Source organism: Schistosoma haematobium, chromosome 1 (genome assembly GCF_000699445.3).
Source record: "Schistosoma haematobium chromosome 1, whole genome shotgun sequence".
NCBI lineage: Eukaryota > Metazoa > Platyhelminthes > Trematoda > Strigeidida > Schistosomatidae > Schistosoma > Schistosoma haematobium.
The window spans coordinates 83,707,364-83,729,919 of NC_067196.1; the positions used below are offsets into that span (position 1 = coordinate 83,707,364).

Below are 22,556 nucleotides of genomic sequence, written 5' to 3' on the forward strand. Positions count from 1 at the left end.
GTTGTACAGTCTTCAAAGCACCTATAGTACCTTGATACGTCAATGGGGTAATCCACGTAAGATGCTGACCGCAAAGTATGTCTTCGACGTTAGTTGGTTCGTCACACCATTCCCGTCTAACTCGAGTAGGCCTCTAGTCATTTCGACATAGATCATCTAGGCTGGTGATTTATAATGATATGGTCATATAGATATGAACCTTGGGGAGTATTACCAATTATTTAACGATGTCAACTATCATCTAACTGAGTAAATTTTGAAGGTTAGTTGATATTAGAAACAGTTTTTGTCATCAACTTAACATATTGATGAACTATTAGCAGTTGCTAAGACATTAAAAGGTAAAATAAAATAAGCCTATTATTATTTCTATACTTATTAACAACTCTTAGATAGTGTTTTTATATTCTGAAGGGAAATTGTTATTGATGGAGTTTAATTATATCTGACAAGAATCCCTTATCAGTCATCGAAAAAGTTAATCATCGTTAGTAAATTGACAAAAATAAAAAGTATGGATCACTGAATTTGAACTGATTGACAAAGTATGTTATTCTTGCATTGAGATCTGAAATTCTTGAACTGGCATTATAAAGTCAGGAAAAAAATTTAACAAGAATTATTCAATGTTTTCGGGTTTCACACTGTACTTTATTGTTACTATCTTATTGGCTGAATTACGAATCAACATCATAGGCCATTAGTCAGTGAGTTCGAGATTTTGTTACGCTACATTTTTATTTAATACTGATCCTTAGTTGAAGCATTATCATTAGACAATCTATTCGAGTGTTGAGCGATTCACAAAAATATTATTTGATTACTTTGTCAAAGTAACTTTATGTTACTCGAAAGTGTAATAATTTTCCGAAATATTAATTTATTGCATCTAGAAGTGTTACATCCTTGATCTGTCTACCCACTTTTGGTGCTGAGGATAACTTGTCTAATCCAGATTAAGACCTTCACGCAATAGGCTGACCGGCCTAGCCTTGAGGCTAGTACGCGTGAGTTAAAAGTGGAGTAAAGAGAAGAAAACTATTCTATCACTGGCTGACAAGCACGCGAGTGAGAGGAGACAATTCAACTGGAACACTAATCGATTTACTCTCAATTGAGATTTCCCGATTTCAGATCAGTGTAAAAGATACATGAATAAATAGATGACTATCCCGACCACAACGTACAATAATTAGGAAAATACAATTATGTCCAGAGCTGTGAATTAGAGTAGAAAATAGAGTACAAAATATTATGTTTAAATTACAATAGCTTTGGAACAAAAAGGGCTATGGTAGTGAACCATACATCAAACGAAAACCTATGATCTGTTGAATAGACTAGAGACAAAAATGAATGTTAAATTTTTAAAAGCTTTGAATTAACTGAAATAACGTCTCGAAAAACAGCTTCCGTAGTTTGTCAAGCATTTTTGTTTCTCTACTCACATCAACAAGCCAGGTTTTATCATCAATGAACAATGAGGATCCGATACAGACATAAAGGCAAGGATTGGTAATATAATGGAAACATTCCTACAGTTAAACAAGATATATGGAACTCAAAACAACTGTCTTCAAGCCAGCGCCAAAGTCATAATCTTCAATACGAACGTCAAGACAGTTCTATTACATAGAGCTGAAATTTGGAGAACCACTACAACCATCATCGAAAATGTACAAGTATTTATAAATAGTTGTCTACACAAGATATTCAATGTCCATTGACCGCATACCGTCAGCAACGACCTACTATGCGAGAGGAAAGACCAGCTGTCATCTGAAGAGGGAATCAGGAAAAGATGCTGGAAGTGGATGGGACACATATTTCGAAAATCATCAAACTGCATCACGGAGCAAGCACTAACTTGGAATCGTGAATAGAAACGGAAAAGTGGAAGACTAAGGAACACATTCCATCGGGAACTGGAAGTGGACATGAAAAGAATGAATAGCAACTGTAAAGGAGAGTGGAGGACAGAGTTAGATGGGGAATTCTTGTGAGTGACCTATGCTCGTTCACAAGGGGTAACAGACATAAATCAGTAAGTAGGAAGCTAGGTTTTACCTTTTGATATTTGCTGATTCAATATGGTACATTGTTCAGGGGGCAACGATCGTATTTATTGGCAATTCGTTTATCATTACTATAAATCCGTTTTGATTACTGTATACAAATCCCTTCGATCTTATTGTAGTAGGTGGCTACCTACTACAATGCTCCTTTCAACATTCTTCTGGTTTATTCACTTTTATTATGTTATAAACAATGAAATTAAATCAATTTCCAATTCTTTATATCTTTAATGATATTTATTGTGTAGGTTACATTTTGAATATTTATCTCAACTTCCACTAACTGGACAATTTATATCGACCACATAACAACAATAATAAAAAACCAAATATTTTTCCGTTCAAAGCTAAAGTAACGAACATACGCTTACTTTCTAACATTCTGCATACTTCTATTCATATGTAATTCACCAGCTGGTAACAGACATCGTTAGTAGCTTATAATCTTAAAAAAAACATCTTGTTCTTAAGATTTTTTTTCATAATAGCTAGTAAATTCCCTTTATTGTATTTGACGTTTCTATATCTGTATCAGAAGGGGTTTTGTGAATATTATAGTAATTTTTTAATGGTTGAGATCATGAGTCAATTGAAGCTAAACCACCATAGTAAACCTGCAAGCACAGGACGGCCGTTTCGACCTAGTATTGAGTGACACATCCACCATTATCTTCAGTGAGTTACTATATCTCGCAAGGCGGGATCTTGGATGCTCACTGCTTGTGAGTCCCACAACAGGACAAAACAGTCATCCAGTGCTTCCAGATTTTCTATGGTGGCCTAGCTTTAATTGATTTATGATTTCAACTATTAACGTTTCTATATCTGTTATATTCATAATGACAGCACATTCTACAGAAGCATTATTTGTCTATCTATATTTATGGTTTTCAACAAGTTGAAGTTATATTCTATGTTAACATTATACAAACAATGAAACTCTAACTGAAATGAAATAATTTTTCAATTATCTGTCAATTGAGATCGCTGGTTAAATACACATACAAGCACACGAAGGTATGTATTCCTTATACAATGTTAATTTACATCTTACAAATGTTATGTCAAAATGTTTACCGAACAGTAATATATTTTGCAAGCTTACTTGATGAATCATTGTCTTGTCGATTATTCATGAATTAATAATCAACTGACTAACACCTCCAGCTTTATTGTCTGTTTATTTTACTGACAATATAATACACTGTGTACTATATGACAGACAAAACAATGTACATGTATCTATATATAATGCATCATGGTCAGGGAAAGAGGAAATATACATGTCTGATTATTAATCTCATCAACATTAGTTATTTATTTTTGTTTATACTAAAGTAAAGCAAAGACCAAAGAGATTTGAAATATTATTGACGTATTTTAATGGGACTACGGTAGTAGCAGAATGGATGATAATAATCAATGTTTCTATGTTAATTATTTTGGGGAAATGTGATGTGTGATTTTCTCTTCTTATCATTATTTTTCTTTTATATACAGTGGATTGGTTGAAGCTAAACATTAACACCGTTAGATACCGGCTCAGTGGTCTAGTTGGTTGGGCGCCCGCGCGCAAAAGTGACAGATTCTAAGTTCAAATCTTGCGAGGGGCGGGATCGTGGATGCTCACTGCTGAGGAGTCCCACACTAGGTCGAAACGGCCTTCAGTACTTGCAGGTTTTCCATGGTGGTCTAGCTTCAATCGACTCATGATTTCAACTATTGATATACAGTAAAAATTAAATTTCGATAACATCATGAGAAGACAGTTCATTTGAATAATGTGATATATTTGGGCCATAATTTCGAACAATCTGGTCACACATATACTTGTCAGGGCGTTTTTATATGAAAATTAATAAAGGTCAATTAAATGAAAGTTCAAGTAAAAAGGTGACAATGGGGAGAGAAACAATTTTATATCGTATAGAAAGAATAAGAAATTATCACGTTATCCTAGGCCATAGAATGACTTAAGGATTACCAAAGTAAATTCAAGGTTACGACAAATTGTTTTTGTACACATAAAAAGGGGTTAAATTTACGAATAGCCAAAGCTTTGATAAACTTGAGAATTCGTCCTTGACAATTTCTATACAACGTTTTAAATTAAATTAAATGACAATTACCATTATAACTATATATTGTTTCATTTGATGTAGTGTAAGTAATGAAGATCAATGTATTGAACATTATGAGATGGTGGAGATTTGTAGCTCAAGTGGATGATTTTGATGAAGTTTTGTTCTCTGAGCTGGTTGATTTGGTCGTGGAACTTTCATCGTTCTTCTGGACGATGTCATATAGACAGGACAAGCTGTGAACCACGTATAGAGAAATTCAAACACTTCACTTCTACCTGAAGTTTATATTGATGATGTCGCTCAGAATAGCGATGAAAGCTTCACGACCAAATCATCCAGCCCAGAGAACAAAACTTTATCAAAAAATTGGACATTATACTGCAGAACTACTGAATCGTGTTCAAATATGACTATCGAAGATGATGATGATAATAATAATAATAATAATAATAATAATGTCAGAATTTTAAAGGTCAGTGAGAAAATTTTACTCATCGATAATGATTGAACTAGTTAATTATTTAATGATAGTAATAGCTACTATAGTCTGAACTGAGAGAGGTAGCCAATAATCAGGTTTTATTGAAATTCACTGAAACGATTGAATATTTTGACTGACAACCAAACAAAACAACTGATTACATTCATATATGACACTCAGTTTTACTTCTTGCAATGGAAAAATTGAGGTGATTTTTATCAGATGACAAATTAGTGACACGTTCTAGTAAGTGTAATATTCTAGTGTTAATAAGTTATAACTAGATAGGTTGTACATAATTAATGGGATTGTGAAATTCTGTTGACTGAGATTGTTTGAAAAGATGTCCAAAGAGTGGCAGTTTGATAAGGGAATTCTTAAAAAATAAGATGTTTTCATTTGATCTTTATTACATAATACCGCTTCCTATAATTATGTTCTTTCAAAAATAGGCGGGAATCAACTGAAAAATGAAGTTAATTATCCACATCTCAATATTTGCAGCTGATTTTAAGAATTTGTTCAGGCGAGTCTATAATTTATGGACGAACTAATTAGGTATAAGATAACAGGTCTTAGATTTTGGTGGGAAATTCACTCATTCATTTGGCTAAATAGAGTCTTGGCATTATATCTGGTGTCAGTTCGTGATGAAAACCCTAAATCTAATTTCTAACCTTAACCATCAACCGTAAATCATAATTCGAATTCCTCACGCTAATTTATAACCCTCACTTGATTCTAGTTATCAGGTGGATACTCTGAAGGTCAGCCTAGCGTCGCCCAAAGGTCGTCCATAAATTATAGTTTTACCATTTGTTCATATCTAAGTTCCTGTTACCAATTAAAATAAAATGTGTTCATGTAAAACACATATAAGATATAAGAGAAAATTATTGAAATCACTTCATTTATGTTACATAGGGTTTGTGAATATGTTTCCTGTCTTGATACACAAATGGTTAAAAAACATATCTCAGTTTGTTTTTTATTCATTTTCAACTGATAGCTTATTTACTATAGTCCACTATCGATGTTGTTTGTTTGCTTTCCACTCATCTCACTCCAGTGTATCTAAATCATTCATACTGGCGACATAATTGACATAATCCTAGTGTTATAAAATTAACTTATCTTTTTCAGGTAATAATTATCTCAGATGAATTACAATTTATTTCCATTGATAACCATAAACATTTAAGTTAATATCGGTTTCTATCACAATGTTATATCAACTGAAATAACATTTAAAAATAACGGGAGTACTGGACAACCGTTCTGTTTTATTTTGAAACTCCTTAAAATTGCCTACTCAAAACCATGCCAGAGATTAGAAACAAGACATTAAGATCTTACGGAAGGTGTGTTGCTGTAGGCCACTGACCTGAAATCCAATGATTTAGAGTGTTTAAATTACTGAAAAACTGAAGTTAGTAATTTACTGACAATATTTTATGGTTTGTAAACTGTATTTCATGAAATTATCAACCATTCTATATGGTAAAACCCTTTCCTACTTGTAATTATCTACCAATTACATTCCACCCACAAAAAAGCATGATTTTATTATTGTTATTATTATTATTATTGACATTGTGAGTAGTAGTAGTAGTAGTAATAGTATTAGTATTTCGGTATTATTATGAGCAACATACATAAAGAGAAAAGCAAGATTCTGCGATACAACACAACATGCAACAATCAAATCACACTTCACGGAGAAGATTTGGAAGATGTAAAAACCTTTACATATTTGGGTAGCATCATTGATGAACATGGTGGATCTGGTGCAGATATGAAGGCGCGAATCTGCAAAGCATGAGCACCATGTCTACAATTGAAGAACATCTGGAACTCAAAACAATTGGTAACCAACACTAAAGTCACAATTTTCAATACAAATGTCAACACAGTTCTACTATATGGCGTGGAAACTCGGAGAACAACAAAAGCCATTATCCAGAAGATACACATGTTTATTAACAGTTATCTACGCAAAATACTTCGGATTCGTTGGACAGACTCTACCAACAACAACAACCTACTATGAAAGAGAACAAACGAGAATCCAGAGGAGGAAGAAATCAAGAAGAAGTGTTGGAAGTGGATAGGATACACATTGAGGAAAGCACCCAATGTGTCACAAGGCAAGCCCTCACATGGAATCCTCAAGCTCAAAGGAGGAGAGGAAGACCAAATAACACACTACTCCGAGATAGACGTGAGAAGAATGAACAACAATTGGATAGAACTATAAAGGAAGGTCCAGAACAGAGTGGGTTGGAGAATGCTGGTCAGCTGCCAATGCTCGATTGGGAGTAACAGGCGTAAGTAAGTAAGTATTATAATGAGATGATTTTCTTCTTAGAATGACATATCTTTACATATTTGACCGAAGAAAAGTGCTCACTGATGCATAATAATCACATATTTCAATAACACTTAGACCAGCAATTGTGTTTTTATTATTTATGATCACATCAGCAAAGATTATCATAAGGAATAAGGAAAACTTACAGTCGTTTTAATGTCGGAACACGAAGTACCACATATTTAAGCTTGGGAATAGATTGCGCGATTCGTGTACTCACTGGTACCAGAACCATTACTGGCAGTTTATATACACTAAATCCAGTTAGGTTGGTCGACAGTCTAATCGCTAAATTATGCAACTCAACATAGATACATACATTTTCCACTTCTAGATGGTTATAGTTAGGCGATTGGCAAGTTTCAATCAGATTTTACTATTAACATTTAATCGGTTTGATTTTAGAAGTTCTAATTCTGATGGTATGTATCTGAATTAAACCAGTATAAATGTATTTGTCAACATACTCAGTTGTGTAGCGTTACTTTGTAAAGTGTACAAGAGTAACCTCATGGATTTCTTAATGTCTTAACTAGTAATGAATGTAAGGAGAATTAGTTAATATGAGTAATTCATTGTTTCTATTAACGAAATTTATTTATCTTTGATAGTGATGAAGTAAAGAACGAAATTAAATAAGTCAAATACGATAATGAAGTCTTGAATACGTATATTTTGTACAATCGTTATTCAAAATAGACAATCAGAGAATCGCATCGAAATAAACGAAACGAAACGACGCTCAGTAAAATGGGCATGCAAATCAACTCCCTTTAATTAAGCGTTAGTCAATAGTTATAGCCAAATCGATTCGAAGTAAAGCAAGGCAAAGGAAAGGCTAAGCAAGGCGAATCAAATAATTAACAAAATTAAAAATGTAGTTTAAGAGAAATTGAATAGATTGGTTTGTCCAGAAACTAGAATAACCTATGTGGGCTCGACATAGGTGCTTTATCACTAAAGTATGTGTTGCAATGTTATTGTCATTCTAACTAGGCATTCAAACAGTTGGAAGTATACATGTACTTAGAAGTCAGTAAGCAATAATCTAAATTATATCGAAATTTCATGACATTCTTCTCACTCCTTATATCTTTCGAACTATCTCTCATGATAAAATATCTTGTTTTATTATGTATCTACATGGTTATTATATTGAATTCCAATACCAGTTAACTATATTTAAACTAAAAATAACATAAAAGAAAGGAATAAATATATATTTAAGGTAGTACTAATTAATTTAAGGAGTGACATTTACAGAAAGATTCCAAACTACGTCATTGGTTACCTTACATATGGATCAATAACTTATGGATCACAACAATTATGTACACATAGATAAAACTAATTATGAAAGAGGAAAAAAATAAACAACTCGAGCCAATAGACAATAAACACAATGGGGAAAAAACAGCTGTGAAATTAGACCAAGATATGTAAAAAGAAAATATATCAGTTGACATGTTAGTAACAAATTCTTGAACCACATTTTTAGAAATTATTGTTCTAATTTCTAGTGTTTAGTACTATGGTATTAAATGGATGTTTAAAGAACTAGTTGAGAAAATCGAGATTTTGTTATGTGGATAATGAATATCCTATGAATTATTGATATTTACTGTTTAAACAATACGAAGACATTTCAGTGTAGAGATTTTTGTTCTGTTAATATAATTTACTAGAACTGGGCATTTGTATCTATGGTTACTTTTTTACATATGTTGTCCAACTTTCGTCCAATGAGTTTCACTGATCCCAAGCACCTCTAGGTTGTATTTCCTCATTTCTGCAGCGATTTGGAAGACTCTCCCGGTCTTCCACATTGTAAGAGTATTACATGTACCTAAATAAATGGTTGCTCTGGTTGTCAGAAGGGGCATCGGCCTCGTGACTTCCGAAGGGACTCGGCTTTCATCATGAGGCGTCATAGCTCTTCTAAATGAAGACCTTCTGACTCCCAGGGCAGAGTTTAAAAGGGTTGAATACTTTTTTTGTTAGCGTTTTTTTAGCGAGTTAGTTTTCTACGGGTTGGGTCGTTAACCCAATGCTCAACCCTCCTCCTTTATCCGGGCTTGGGACCGGCCGTAGCCCCCGGAGGGACTCCAGGTGGGCGCGGCTTCTATTGCTTATTTTTTACATATAGTGGTCCATAAATAAGGAATAGAATTATTACGTCATTTACAGGAGTACTTAAAGTAGAAATTTAAAGTTATGTAACAATTGAGGGGTAGTAAGAAACAAGGTTTTAAAGATTATCTATTTAAGAATTATAAGAAAGATATAATTTCACTGATTGAAATCATGAGTCAATTGAAGCTAGACTACCATGGAAAACCTGCAAGTACTGAAGGCCGTTTCGACCTAGTGTGGGACTCCTCAGCAGTGAGCATCCACGATCCCGCCCCTCGCAAGATTCGAACCCAGGACCTGTCAGTCTCGCGCCAGGCGCTCAACCAACTAGACCACTGAGCCGGTATCCAATGGTGTTAATGTCAAACTTCAACCAACCCATGAAGTTGATCGACACATCCACCATTGTCTTCAGTGAGTTGATATCTCACAGCAGACCTGATTGAACTCCACTGGTAACGGATTCTCACTAGAACTCCAGGAGTATCTCTTGAAGTAAATCACTAGTGAGCAGATGTCCAGTCTGATAAAATACACATTAGTGAACTCAACAATGAATTCAAGAGATGTATAACAATAAAATTAATTATTTACCTATGAGTTCTACATATTCCGTTCAAAACCTTTTTGTATTCTTTTTATCACAATAAAGAAATATGGATACTTTTAAGGTAGTGGTTTACCTGAATTTTATAAAGGATCTAAATTGAAAAATATTTGATCTAGACTAATTCAATTGATCTAAGTTTAGTGATATTTGGTACTTTCTGATAAGATCCATAGAATTCTGTTATTTTTTTGCCAGATATATAACATCAATCAATGTAAACTACGACATTTAGTCACTTACATAAGGTAATAAACTACAATTAATTAGATAGAATTAAATTGGATTTTAGGATCAGATAGCATAATAATGATTACATAATTAAATAATAAATTGTTGTTATGTGAATATGTTGACCAATTTCAATTTTTAAGGTAAACTGAATAAAATTGTTACTTCTTACTTGAGCTCCTTCTCTTGTTGTTGAATTAAGTGTAGTATCTGATGGAAAACGTTTCTGTGTTGCATTTCCATTATGAAGAGTTTGAATTTTACGAAAGCTTGGACCTAATGAAATTGTATAAAAATAAGAATAACTCTGTATTTTTCTCTTGTTATGAATATACTTTAGCTATAACAATTTATAAAACACACATAAATGAATAGAAGTTGTAAGTAAAGATTTAATTAGAACAACATATGTAAGCGAACAATTGTTTTCAGTTAGATCGTCATCAGGCTTTACTCTAATATACATGAATATTTATACGAAAATGTTAAACCAATCAAGGTAATTTGGGTCAATAATCACATTGAAATAGAAAAAGTCACCACACATAATAGGTAAAAGTACAAGTTGATAGTAGGAAGACCGGTGTACTGATAGTAGTAAGAATAATAAAATACGATAATAAAAGTTTTATCAGAAGCGGTTTTGTGGAGATTGTAGTAATTTCAATAGTTGAGATCATTAGTCATCTGAAGCTAAACCGCCATGGAAAACCTGCAAGCTCTGGAAGGCCGTTTAGTCATATTGTGGGACTCCCCAGCAGTAAGCATCCACGATCCCGCCCTCTGCGTGACTCGAACCCGAGACCTATCAGTCTCGCGTGCGAGCGCTTAAGCACTAGACCAATGGGCCGGTATCCAACGGTGTGAATGTTTAACTTCAACTAATTCACGAAACTGAGCGACACATCGTGGATGCGCACTGCTGAGGAGTCCTACGATAGGACGAAACGGCCGTTTTCCATGTTGGTCTAGCTTCAATTGACTCATGATCTCAAATATCAAAAAGCCTCATCAATAGTCAAACATTGGAAATAGAAGGTCAAACGTGGGTAGATAGATTTAGAATAGTCATCACAAAAAATTAAATCCTTTACGTAGTAAGAAGTTTGTAAATAATTAGATAGTGAAGAGTACAAAATGGAAAGAGGCGGAAAATTTTCTTTCTTTATAAAACAGATACATAAAAATGATTGAATACTTTGAAGCAATGGGTAATTAATAAATTTATAAAGTTAAATGAAAGGAAACCTAAGTATAAGTCGTCTTGGAGATTGTTATTAACCAACAGACATAATAACGTACACCGATCAGCATTAATTGACAAACTATTCCTACATCAGGAAAGTATTGCCCACTTTATCATTTAAAAAAGCTGATTCATAATCCCAAGGTTTATTGTTTGCAGTTTGATTCATTTAAAATATTAGATATAAGCATGAACAAACATATTAGTCGTAAATGTACCGTTGTGTGTGCTACTGATATCGATAGATATAAGTAGTATATATCATCAGTTGAAAATGAAATGTCTGGCGGTAGAAAGTTAAGAAGATCGAAGAAAAGAGAATGAGAACAGAGAATGATTGGTGTGGTAACGAAAGAACAATCGAGTATGAGACAATTGATCGAGATTTTGCAAATGAAGTCTTTATAGTATGGTTCTCAGATTTTACTAGAAGAGTCTGTAATTTTGTGTTTAAATACATTTAATTGTCCCTCCCTGTGTTCTCGTTCACTACGGTACCGTTTTTTAAGTCCTTGAAAAAATATGTTAGGAAATGTGATACTAAAATAAAACTTTAACCAAAATTATTCATACTTATAACTGATATGAAAGTCAGCACTCAGAGTTAGCTAAACACAAACTAAATATATTACTGAATAAATAAATTGTGACTAGAAGTTGAATCCACGACGTTCGTTTCGTTTTATTTGAGATTTTTCAACTGGATGTACCTTTAATATTTCAACAACTAAGGCGTTACTCACTGAGCTATTGAGTTCAGTAAGTCATTAACTATTTGACTGTTTATATTATTATTACTACTATTATTATTATTAAGAACGGGTAACTTAAAACCTTTATAATAATTGTGTAATTATATCATTGTCAGAATTAAACATATATCTGAAACCACCATCATGGACTAACTTAAGCTAGACAATCAGTAAGCACTAGACAACAGTCTCGTAACGATATGAGACTTCTCAGAAGCTAGATAGTGAAGTAAATCAAGTTCCGAGTCTGATGACCAATCATCGATAATATTCCTTTAGGATAATCTCAAATGATTCACTGACTGAAGTTGAAAATGTGAGTCATTAGATTTCAGCTAAATAACCTTAAGTTATTGCCTTTTTCATTGTCTTTCACTGAATCTCGCTATTCATGAGGGTAGTAAATTTATCTTCTCGATGGTTTTCAATACTGGACTCGCTAAGATATTCATGACTTTTCTTCCAATTCTAACTAAATTGTATTCAAAGTTGAATGGTGGCTAGCAGTTGAATCCAGGATGCGCATTTCATCCCATTTAGGACTCGTCAGCCGGATCTCCCTGCATCCCAGAGATTATTTTCACTCTAATAATGAACAAAAACACGAGTGGGTACAATCGAATGTACTAGACATGAAATTACAGAGCATGTCAATAAAATCTGAGAACCATATAGTGAATAGTTAATTTGCATTATATTAATCCATCATCTCAATCTTCACTGTTCGCTTTGCAAATATCAGTCCATTGTATCAGATCTCATTGTTCATGCATTTTCATACCAATTGTGTTCCATTCTCGTTCTTTCCTTCTCGATCTTCAACAGAAATACATTATATGTCTGACCACCGTTATATACTACTTATGTGGATATAAGTAACTCACATCACAATAATATCAACTATTAATTGCAACTAAAATAAATTACTTAACATTTCAAGTATATTGCACACAGACTAAATCTTATGAAGTTTCTCTTATACTATGTATTAGACCAAATTAAACTTTACTAAATCTTAGTAAATTCTAATTTGTCTATCAAATTCTTTTCACATGTAAAGCATAATGATAGAAAACATTGAAACTTAACTAATAAGATAATCCTGTCAAAGAATTTCTTTTTGGCGCCTATCAAAATGTTCTGCTTTATTTAAACACTGATTCATTTCAATGTAATAATAGTTTAGACAGTAGTATAAATGTAATTCTATAGAATAATATTTATTTCTGAATTATTCGTCTAAGTATTCTGTTGAAAATACCAAGATAAATTAACTGTAGACAAACTGATTGTTTTGATTACTAATAGACATATAGTGTATGGATTGTGACAAGGCTGAAACTATATTTAATATTACATCACAACGCTACAACTTCTTACATTAAATTCAATTTGAAATGGTGCGAATTATCTCGTTGTTGATTTGTTTTGTTTTTTTTTACTAAAATTTGATCAGTTTTGGTTATTATATGGGCGTTCTATTCTGATTCCTTAGAGATTAACCATTATAACACAGGTTGATATAGAATAGATGGAATTCGGTTAGCAGTGGTACTGAGTTCGAGTCCCGGAGTGATCATCAACTCTGAGATTCAAGTACCTCTAGTTAACGAGTTCCAAATAGGACAAAACGCATGTACTGGTTTTGACTGCTAGCCAAGTTTCATTTATTCCATATCAATTTCTTGTGCTAAAGCTTTTCTTCCAGATTTCTGAGCTTACTCTTTTCAGAAGGAACAATACATGATGCCAAATGGTTTGAGAATAATACAAAACTATATAAATTCCATATAAAAAGAGGCTACTCATTTTTATGGTATGGAAACATGAGTAAATGATGAATATCAAGACGTTGTCTCTAGTAGATGACTATAGAGTTAGAGAAAAATTATCAACAAATTTAGAAAGTATTTTGTAGTAAAATGTATTGATATATAATTACCATTTAAACAATTAAAACAAGAATTTCAAGAAGGAATCTCTGTTCAACGAAATTATTATCCAGCTGTACAATCATATATATATTCTCTATGAAGCAGCTTGGATAGCTGTTTTCACCTCAGGTTCTTCTAAGAAATACACGTTCTTCAACTCATTCTGTACTGAATAATTGATGTATTCGGTGACATAAAGAGAGAATAAGATTCCTCTTCTTTCTTAGTGGAACCCAGATATAGAAGTTGATTAGCTAGCTGTTACATGTTTGTTTTCAGTAAATAGACCTTTTCAAAGATTCATCACTCCTCCTTACCAGACACATCGAGAAAAAAGACTGAATGACCTATCTCATGTTTCAAAGTGTGATCTATATATTCTGTGATAATGCTAAGGGTTTGCTGCGTAACTCATTAACATTCCTGATGTTAGATTTATATCCTTATTAAATTACTATAATATCCATAACCCCCTCCTTTCTGATAATGATCATCAAATGCTCACTAGTGACTGGCTTCAAGTGGTATTTCCTGGAGTTCTAGTGAGAAGCAGTGACAAGTGAAGTTCAACCAGGTCTGTTGTGAGATAGTAACTCACTAAAGACAATGGTGGACAGTGGCACAATTTCGTGGATTAATTGAAGTTGGGTACCGGCTCAGCGATCTAAAGGTTAAGCTTTCTCGCAGGTTCGAGTCCCGTGTGCGAGATTGTAGATGCACACTACTGAGGAATTCCATACTGGAACGAAACGGCCGTCCAGTGCTTTCAGGTTTTTCATGGTAGTCTAGCTTTAATTGACTCATGAATTCAACTATTAAATATTTTTCACCTTAGTTTACCGTTTCTTTTTTTACACAGAATCTGTTTTGTTTCCATTCATTCCAGCTTCTAGAGAAACTGAAGGTAATAAAGTTTGAAAATGGTACAAGCCATAAATTCCAAAATTTGCAATTTACCATATTCTTGCAAAATATTTTGTTTTCAAAAAATCGATAAGGTTTTTTAATTTACAGCAATATTTTCATGGATTTACTAATATTACACATGTACATATTAGTTTCTGAATACCAGTTATTATTCTCTATTATTTACATTCATATTAATTAGGTAGGTTAAACATGTTTTGGTTCATCTTTTTATATCCAAAACTATTTCACTATTGCGTAATTATCTAATTGTACCTACAATTGTAGGTACAATTACGGGACTAACTTGTTGATGAGTGCCAAATGCCACAAATCTAGGTCCAGCATTTCCAGTCGACTATCTTCAGTCACCTGACAAATGGGTTGCTGCAAGAGTAGAATAAAAATCCTCTTTAACTTTTATGTTCCATTTATATTTACTTATAGAAATGTCTTATTCCAATTACTGAAATTAAAACATTATGGAACATAAAAGTTAAAGAGGATTTTTATTCTACTCTTGCAGCAACCCATTTGTCAGGTGACTGAAGATAGTCGATTGGAAATGCTGGACTTAGATTTGTGCTATTTGGCACTCATCAACAAGTTAGACCCGTAACCTCAAGAGGAATTGTGTTCAATGAAGAATTCTTTCCTTTTGTCATTCAATTTCTCAATTTGAGATGTTGCCAATGAGTTATTCTGGTCACGAATTGCCTCCTTCGTAGGACTGAAATAGTTACAAGTGAATGATTACTGGTTAGTGGTGAAAGAATACTGTTGATCAACTTACAGTGTGACTACTAGTCTAATCCACCACAGAAGTACATTTCCCCCTAATTTTAAAGGCAAAAATCGATGACGAATGCTAAATGATATGAAACCTAAGCCAAACAGGGTACCCTGTTGATTATCTTCAACTACCACATATCTCATTATAATATATGTGATGTCCAGTCACTAAGACTAGTAGTCGCACTGCGGCTTGATTGATAGGATTTGACCAGCTCTAAATGACCAGGAAAATAAGAAATAAGTCATTGCTCAGAGATAAATCAATTGTAAGTATTCCTTTTTTCAACTTTTAAAATGTCTATTGAATACAAAATAAACGTCCAATAAATTAGTATTCTTATTCAGCACAATTGTTTTCAGTAAAGTGTTGTGGAAATTGTTGAGTTTTAATTGAAACGATGAACCGACTAATGTCAGACCGCCATTGAAAGCCTGAAAGCTCTGAACAGCCGTCTTGTTCTAATACAGGACTCCTCAGCAGTGCTCATCCACGATCCCGTAGGAGGGACTGGAACCCAGAACCCTCGGTCTCTCTCGCAAACGCTTAAGCCCTAGACCATTGAACCAGCTGGCATCCAACGGTGTTAATGTCTAACTTCAACCGATCCATAATAGTACGCGACCATCTTCCACTGTCTTTGTTGAGTAATTGCTTCACACCTGATACGGATAAACTCCACTGGAGTCCCATATTAATATGAGACGACCCTCCCAGGTTTTCTATGGCGGTCTAACATTTATAGGCTAATGATCTCAAATAATATTTGTTCTGGTGAACACAAATAAAATATAATTCTGGAAATACTCACTGATCAGTAAGTAGTAAGACATTCCACATCTATTAATCCTTACTAATAATCAAATTCTAACGATCAATATGTAATGTGATTACTGGTCTAAGTGACTCGATATCACAGTCCACCATGAAGTTAGCTGGTCGGAAGAGATCAGCAACAAACTTAAAATCCAGGTTTTTAGTTGGTTAATATTCTTCAGTAAGGGTATGTTTACACTTTATTATTAAATGGTTTTCTCATTTGGGACTTACTTACTTACTTACGCCTGTTACTCCTAATGGAGCATAGGCCGCTGACCAGCATTCTCCAACCCACTCTGTCCTGGGCCTTCTTTTCTAGTTCCATCCAATTCTTGTTCATTTTTCTCATGTCTATCTCCATTTCTCGGCGTAACGTATTCTTTGGTCTTCCTCTTTTTCTTTGGCCTTCAGGATTCCATGTGAGGGCTTGTCTTGTGACGCAGTTGGGTGCTTTCCTCAATGTGTGTCCTATCCACTTCCAGCGCTTCTTCCTGATTTCTTCCTCCGCTGGGATCTGGTTTGTTCTCTCCCACAGTACGTTGTTGCTAATAGTTTCCGGCCAATGGATCTGAAGTATTTTGCGTAGACAATTGTTAATAAACACCTGTATTTTCTGGATGATGGCTTTCGTAGTTCTCCAGGTTTCCACTCCATACAATAGAACTGTCTTGACATTTGTATTGAGAATCCTGACCTTGGTGTTGGTTGACAGTTGCTTTGAGTTCCAGATGTTCCTCAGTTGTAAATATGCTGCTCTTGCTTTGCAGATTCGCGGCTTCACATCTGCATCAGATCCACCCTGTTCGTCAATGATGCTGCCCAAATACGTAAAGGTTTTTAAATCTTCCAATTCTTCTCCGTCAATTGTGATTGGATTGGTGCATTCTGTGTTGCATCGGAGAATCCTGCCTTTCCCTTTGTGTATATTGAGACCTCGTTTGGGACACTGATCCATAAATTCTTTGATTATATATTCACTTTTTCAAAGGCAGCCATTGTGCTTTACTTTAAATAACTAGTCCTAGCTAGTCTCTCATTACTTCCATGGATGTTACTGTTGCATACTTAAAAGTAATTAAATATATAATTATAACTGTAACAATCAGAAAGAACACCAGTCTTTGTTGGGATATCCTCAGATTTTTACTACATACAGTTCACTAAATCTAACAATTAACTAATGATGAAAACAGCTGACATGAATTTCTTAGGTATTGAACATTAAACGTAAGCATAATTTATTGAAAATTTGAGGTAGCATTCAAACTCCATTCTAGTTTTTCTATTATAATTTACACATAAACCATCAGTTAATTATCATTTCTTTTTTTCTAACAAAAATATCCGTTAGGCGAATGGTACTGGGTTTGAGTCCCAGAGTGAACATCAACTCTGAGATGCAGGTACATCCAGCTGACGAATCCCAAATAGGACGAAACGCGCGTCCTGGATTCCGCTGCTAGCCACTATCCATCATTGCTTACGTTAATCGAAGTGTTTATTATTTGAAACTAACATAATACAAGTATAACTTATAGTAAATTAATGTGTTTATTCATTTTCATAAAATACTTTTGCATTGGACGTTACTTACAAGATTATTTGTAAATAGTGTATAGAGGAAAACGATGTCGAAGTTGCTATAATTGTCAGATGTAGAGAACAGTTTCAGTGTATTAAAAGCACAGTATTTGAACAACACTTGAAGACCAGATGACAATACAGTTTAAATGGTAGAATACATCAACAACACAATGTACATCCCAACCTATTCATACGCTAGATTTATTCGATGTTAAAAGGGTAAATTATCTTGCAAATTTTTCACTTTCTTAAACAGATTAATCTACATGTTTGTACAAGTAACAATGTTATAAAATGAACTTTTTACAGAACATAACTTTCTATGATAATTTCGGTAAAATACTAAACATTAAAATTTCTAATAATTTTTTTTGGAGATATAAATATTTTATGATCAGGTGTGAAGGCGCGAATCGGCAAAGCAAAATCATACTATGGGAGAGAACAAACGAGAATCCAGAGGAGGAAGAAATCAGGGAGAATCGCTAAAAGTGGATAGAACACACATTGAGGAAAGCACTCAACTGTGTCACAAGGCGAGTCCTCACTTGGAATCTTCAAGGTCAAAGGAAGAGAGGAAGACCAAAGAACACGTTACTCTGAGAAATGGAGATAGACGTGAGAAGAATGAACAACAAGTGGATAGAACTAGAAAGAATGGCTGAGGATAGAGTGGGTTGGAGAATGTTGGTCGGCCGTCTATGCTGTATTGAGGGTAAAAGGCGTAAGTAAATTAGTAAGTAATATTTTATGAGGTACATGTAACTTGTATCAATATTTGTTTAGCACATATAAGTTAAATATATGTTCCAATACACAATCAAATTATTCACTTCTGAAACTAATTGTTTATAATGAGTGCTTGGTAAATTGAAATGGTGAAGTATAGTTACGGAGGGTGCATACAAGTAATTAAGTTGGTTTATTTACTTCCTACTTAGTAATGATGAAAGAAGTTTCGAACCATTGGTCTTTCGAACATTTTTGTCTCAGCACATTTGACTTTATTGTTTAATACTTTCGTCGAGCAATTGGATTTTCACAATAATACTTCTTACACAGTTTAACAAAAGTTAGTTGACCAGTCATACAGGAGTATAATTACTCTATCACTAAATATTAACTAAATGTCGGCGAGACTATCATTTACGGCTGAAGCAATCAGATTTATGATAACAGGTCTTGGATTTTTGGTCACAGTTCATTCATTCATTTTGCTAAATAACATTTTGGCATTATAGCTTAAGTCAGTTCTTGATAAAAATCCTAAATCTAACACCTAACCCTAAAGTAAGTGGAAATTCTCAAGGTCAATGTAGTATCATTCAAGTTATTATAGTCTCACCCTATAGATCTGATGATATTTCCCTTTAAAAATAAAAATACGTGTTAACTTCATGATTTATAAACCAACCGCATTAGTAATAAGTCATTACACTGTGCATGTATTCATATAATTAACGAACATAAACTTATCCGTTAGTGTCAAAGTATTTCTTATCTAATGGCAGTAGCTTTATTCTGTAATACAACCAAGCGTGACACGTTTAAAACTGATCTGATCTAATATGCACCATAGAGTCTATTTACTGCTGTGGTATTTGTATTAATAAAGGATGATTCATTCCATAATTTACTCCAATCGGTAATCCATTACAACTGGCTTGAATCTTATTCATGATAAAGTATATCAAAGGACATAAAACAAGTTTTAATAGGCTACAAATATAGTGCATGTTGATAGATATAAGTAGTATGTAGCACCTACCAGAGAAAGATTATGAAGATTGAATTAAAGAGAAGAGAGAGGAAGACAGAGAGAAACTGTAATAACAAGAGAATTGAAAGAAATCATGAAGCATATAAAGGATAACTGAAGAATGATGTGTAGATAATGTATTTAATGTATGCTTTTCATATTTTATAAATCCATCCGGAATTTTGCATCAAGTTAAATTGGTTTCCACCACTTGAATTCTCGTTCATTACATATATATATAATTGATCAAGCTTCTGTTTAAGATCATTAAGTTAGTAATTCAAATTAATCCATTACGATTCTATTTTCTTAGCATATACTGGTGATATATGAAATAACAAAGAAAAATGGAGTATTTTATCTTCATCTTTAGTTATTTAAGAATCATCTGAAAAAGTATGGTGTAAGATACAATTTCGTAACTTCTTTCCTAATTCTGTTGTAAGGTAATAGTGAACTGATACACTCATTAAACAAACTATAATATCCACAAAACCCATCTGATATTAATCAACATATGCTCACTAGTGACTGGCTTCAAGAGGTATATCCTGGAGTTCTAGTGAGAAGTAATGACCAGTGGAGTCCAACCAGGTCTGTTGTGAGATACTAACTCACTGAAGACAATGGTCGATGTGTCGCTCAACTTCGTGGATTAGCGGAAGTTAGACATTAAAACCGTTGGATGTCGGCCGGCTCAGTGGTCTAGTGGTTAATTGCTCGCGCGCGAAACCAGTGGTTCCTGGGTTCGAATCCCGCGGGGTGCGGGATCGTGGATGCGCACTGCTGAGGAGTCCCATACTAGGACGAAACGGCCGTCCAGTGCTTCCAGGTTTTCCATGGTGGTCTAGCTTCAATTGACTCATGATTTCAATCGGTGAACCATTCCAATCAAAAATAGACAAGAATGTAGAATGATACTTCAAACTGTATAGTTAAATGTACTTTATGAAGACAACTGAAACTATATAATGTATATTTGATTGTAAGTTGGACACCCGGTAAATTTAAAAGTAATAACTAATCAAAATCATAGGAATATATATAGGTTACGTTCTATTTCTGTTCAAATAGATTGCAAAGGAGACTCAGTAATGTGAACTTTACTTAATACTTATTAGTAGATAGGAATGATTTCAAGCAATGATTCAGTCAAATATATTCACCAATAAAGAAACCATCATGAAATTGTTGTTTTTATGTTATACTAAGTATTAGGCTAATTGAATTAACCGATGGATAGTAAATACAGTTAAATACTTACATAAAATTGATTATGATCTTTATTCCACATGGCTAATTTTGACTTCATTCATATACCATATTATAAATTAAATGATTACTTAATATATCCAGTTTCATAAAACTATGCAGCTTTTCGTAGTTTAGATAGTACTACATAACTTACTTACATACTCCTGTTACCCTCAATAGAGCATAGGCCGCCGACCAACATTCTCCAATCCACTCTGTCCTCAGCCATTCTTTCTAGTTCTATCCAATTTTTGTTCGTTCTTCTCATGTCTTTCTCCGTTTCTCGGAGTAACATGTTCTTTGGTTTTCCTCTCCTCTTTTAGCCTTGAGGATTCCAAGTGAGGACTCGCCTTGTGATACAGTTGAGTGCTTTCCTCAATGTGTGTCCCATCCACTTCCAACACATCTTCCTGATTTCTTCCACCTATGGATTCTCTCCCATAGTGGATTGTTATTGGTATTGTCTGTCCAACGGATCCGAAGTATTTTGCATAGCCAACTGTTAACAAACATGTGTATCTTCTGAATGATAACTTTAATAGTCATACTCCAGGCGGAGTTGATACCATATAACTAGTACTAATAAAAAACCTTGCTCGATGTGTTTAATCATATTTAAAATGAAACAGTTATCCGCTTACAGTTTCGAATAATTGTGAGTATACTGAGAATTAAAATGCAAATTACAAGATTCTAACAAAGTAGTTATGAATCCTTAAAGATTTGAATTTGAACATGTATAGCGTTGTGAATGAGTACCATCGAATATTTATTGACCAGATGATATTAGTTCAATATTAAATCTAGTTTTGACTATAACTAATCATTGATGTAACATCTTGAAAGGTTTTTTTTCAAAAGTTACTATGAATTTTATATTTAAATCTATTCATTTTGTTACGTGTAAAAGATAAATCATACAGCGTTTAATTATAATTTGGAACGTCTTAGAATTCGAATTACTCTTAAGGGAAAACGTTCAGTCCGTCAGTCAGTTAGTCACAACGTAGAACATCGTACGTACGTACGGGTTGCCACACCACATTAGCACAGAGATACAATTGTCGATTAAAATCCCATAGTGGTAGAGGTGTTAAGAGTATAAGCAGTAATCGGAAACATTAGGGTTTGAAGATGTTATTCAAGGAGTATAATCCAGTGAAATAAATTTGGAAAGAGAAAAAAAGTGACAGGGGGGATTCAAAAGATTAGAATTTGGGAGAACACAAAGAGTGGACGCACCTGCTCCATTGCAAACGATTTTAAGCCATGTCATTCAGGGTCTCTAACCATCGGTTGCTATCATCTCTCGATCCCCAACCAGGTAGTCTACACCTACCAACATGAATCAGACCACTTGTCAGTGACTTCATGGATTTGTGCCATGTTTTGGTCTGGCCGCCCTTAGCTTTCTTCCAACCTACTCCTACAACATAAAACATCGCACGTCGAGGCAGTCGGTGGTTGGGAAAACGTTAGTCGATGTTATATTCCTGAAGATCAAAACAATTAATTAATCGTGAATTC

General features: G+C 33.9%; 1 protein-coding gene across 2 annotated transcripts in view; it reads right to left on the reverse strand.

Annotated features, from left to right (window-relative positions):
* The window catches only part of MS3_00002301 (uncharacterized protein), a 67,615-nt gene that overhangs the window by 15,609 nt on the left and 29,450 nt on the right, over positions 1–22,556 (reverse strand). Inside the window, exon 4 of one of the 2 annotated variants that reach the window (XM_051209879.1) lies at positions 10,155–10,258. The exons of the other annotated variant lie outside the window; for it this stretch is intronic. Within the exon in view, the coding sequence (XP_051075350.1) occupies positions 10,155–10,258 (104 nt within the window). The remainder of the gene's footprint in view (positions 1–10,154; positions 10,259–22,556) is intronic. 2 annotated transcript variants of the gene reach the window in all.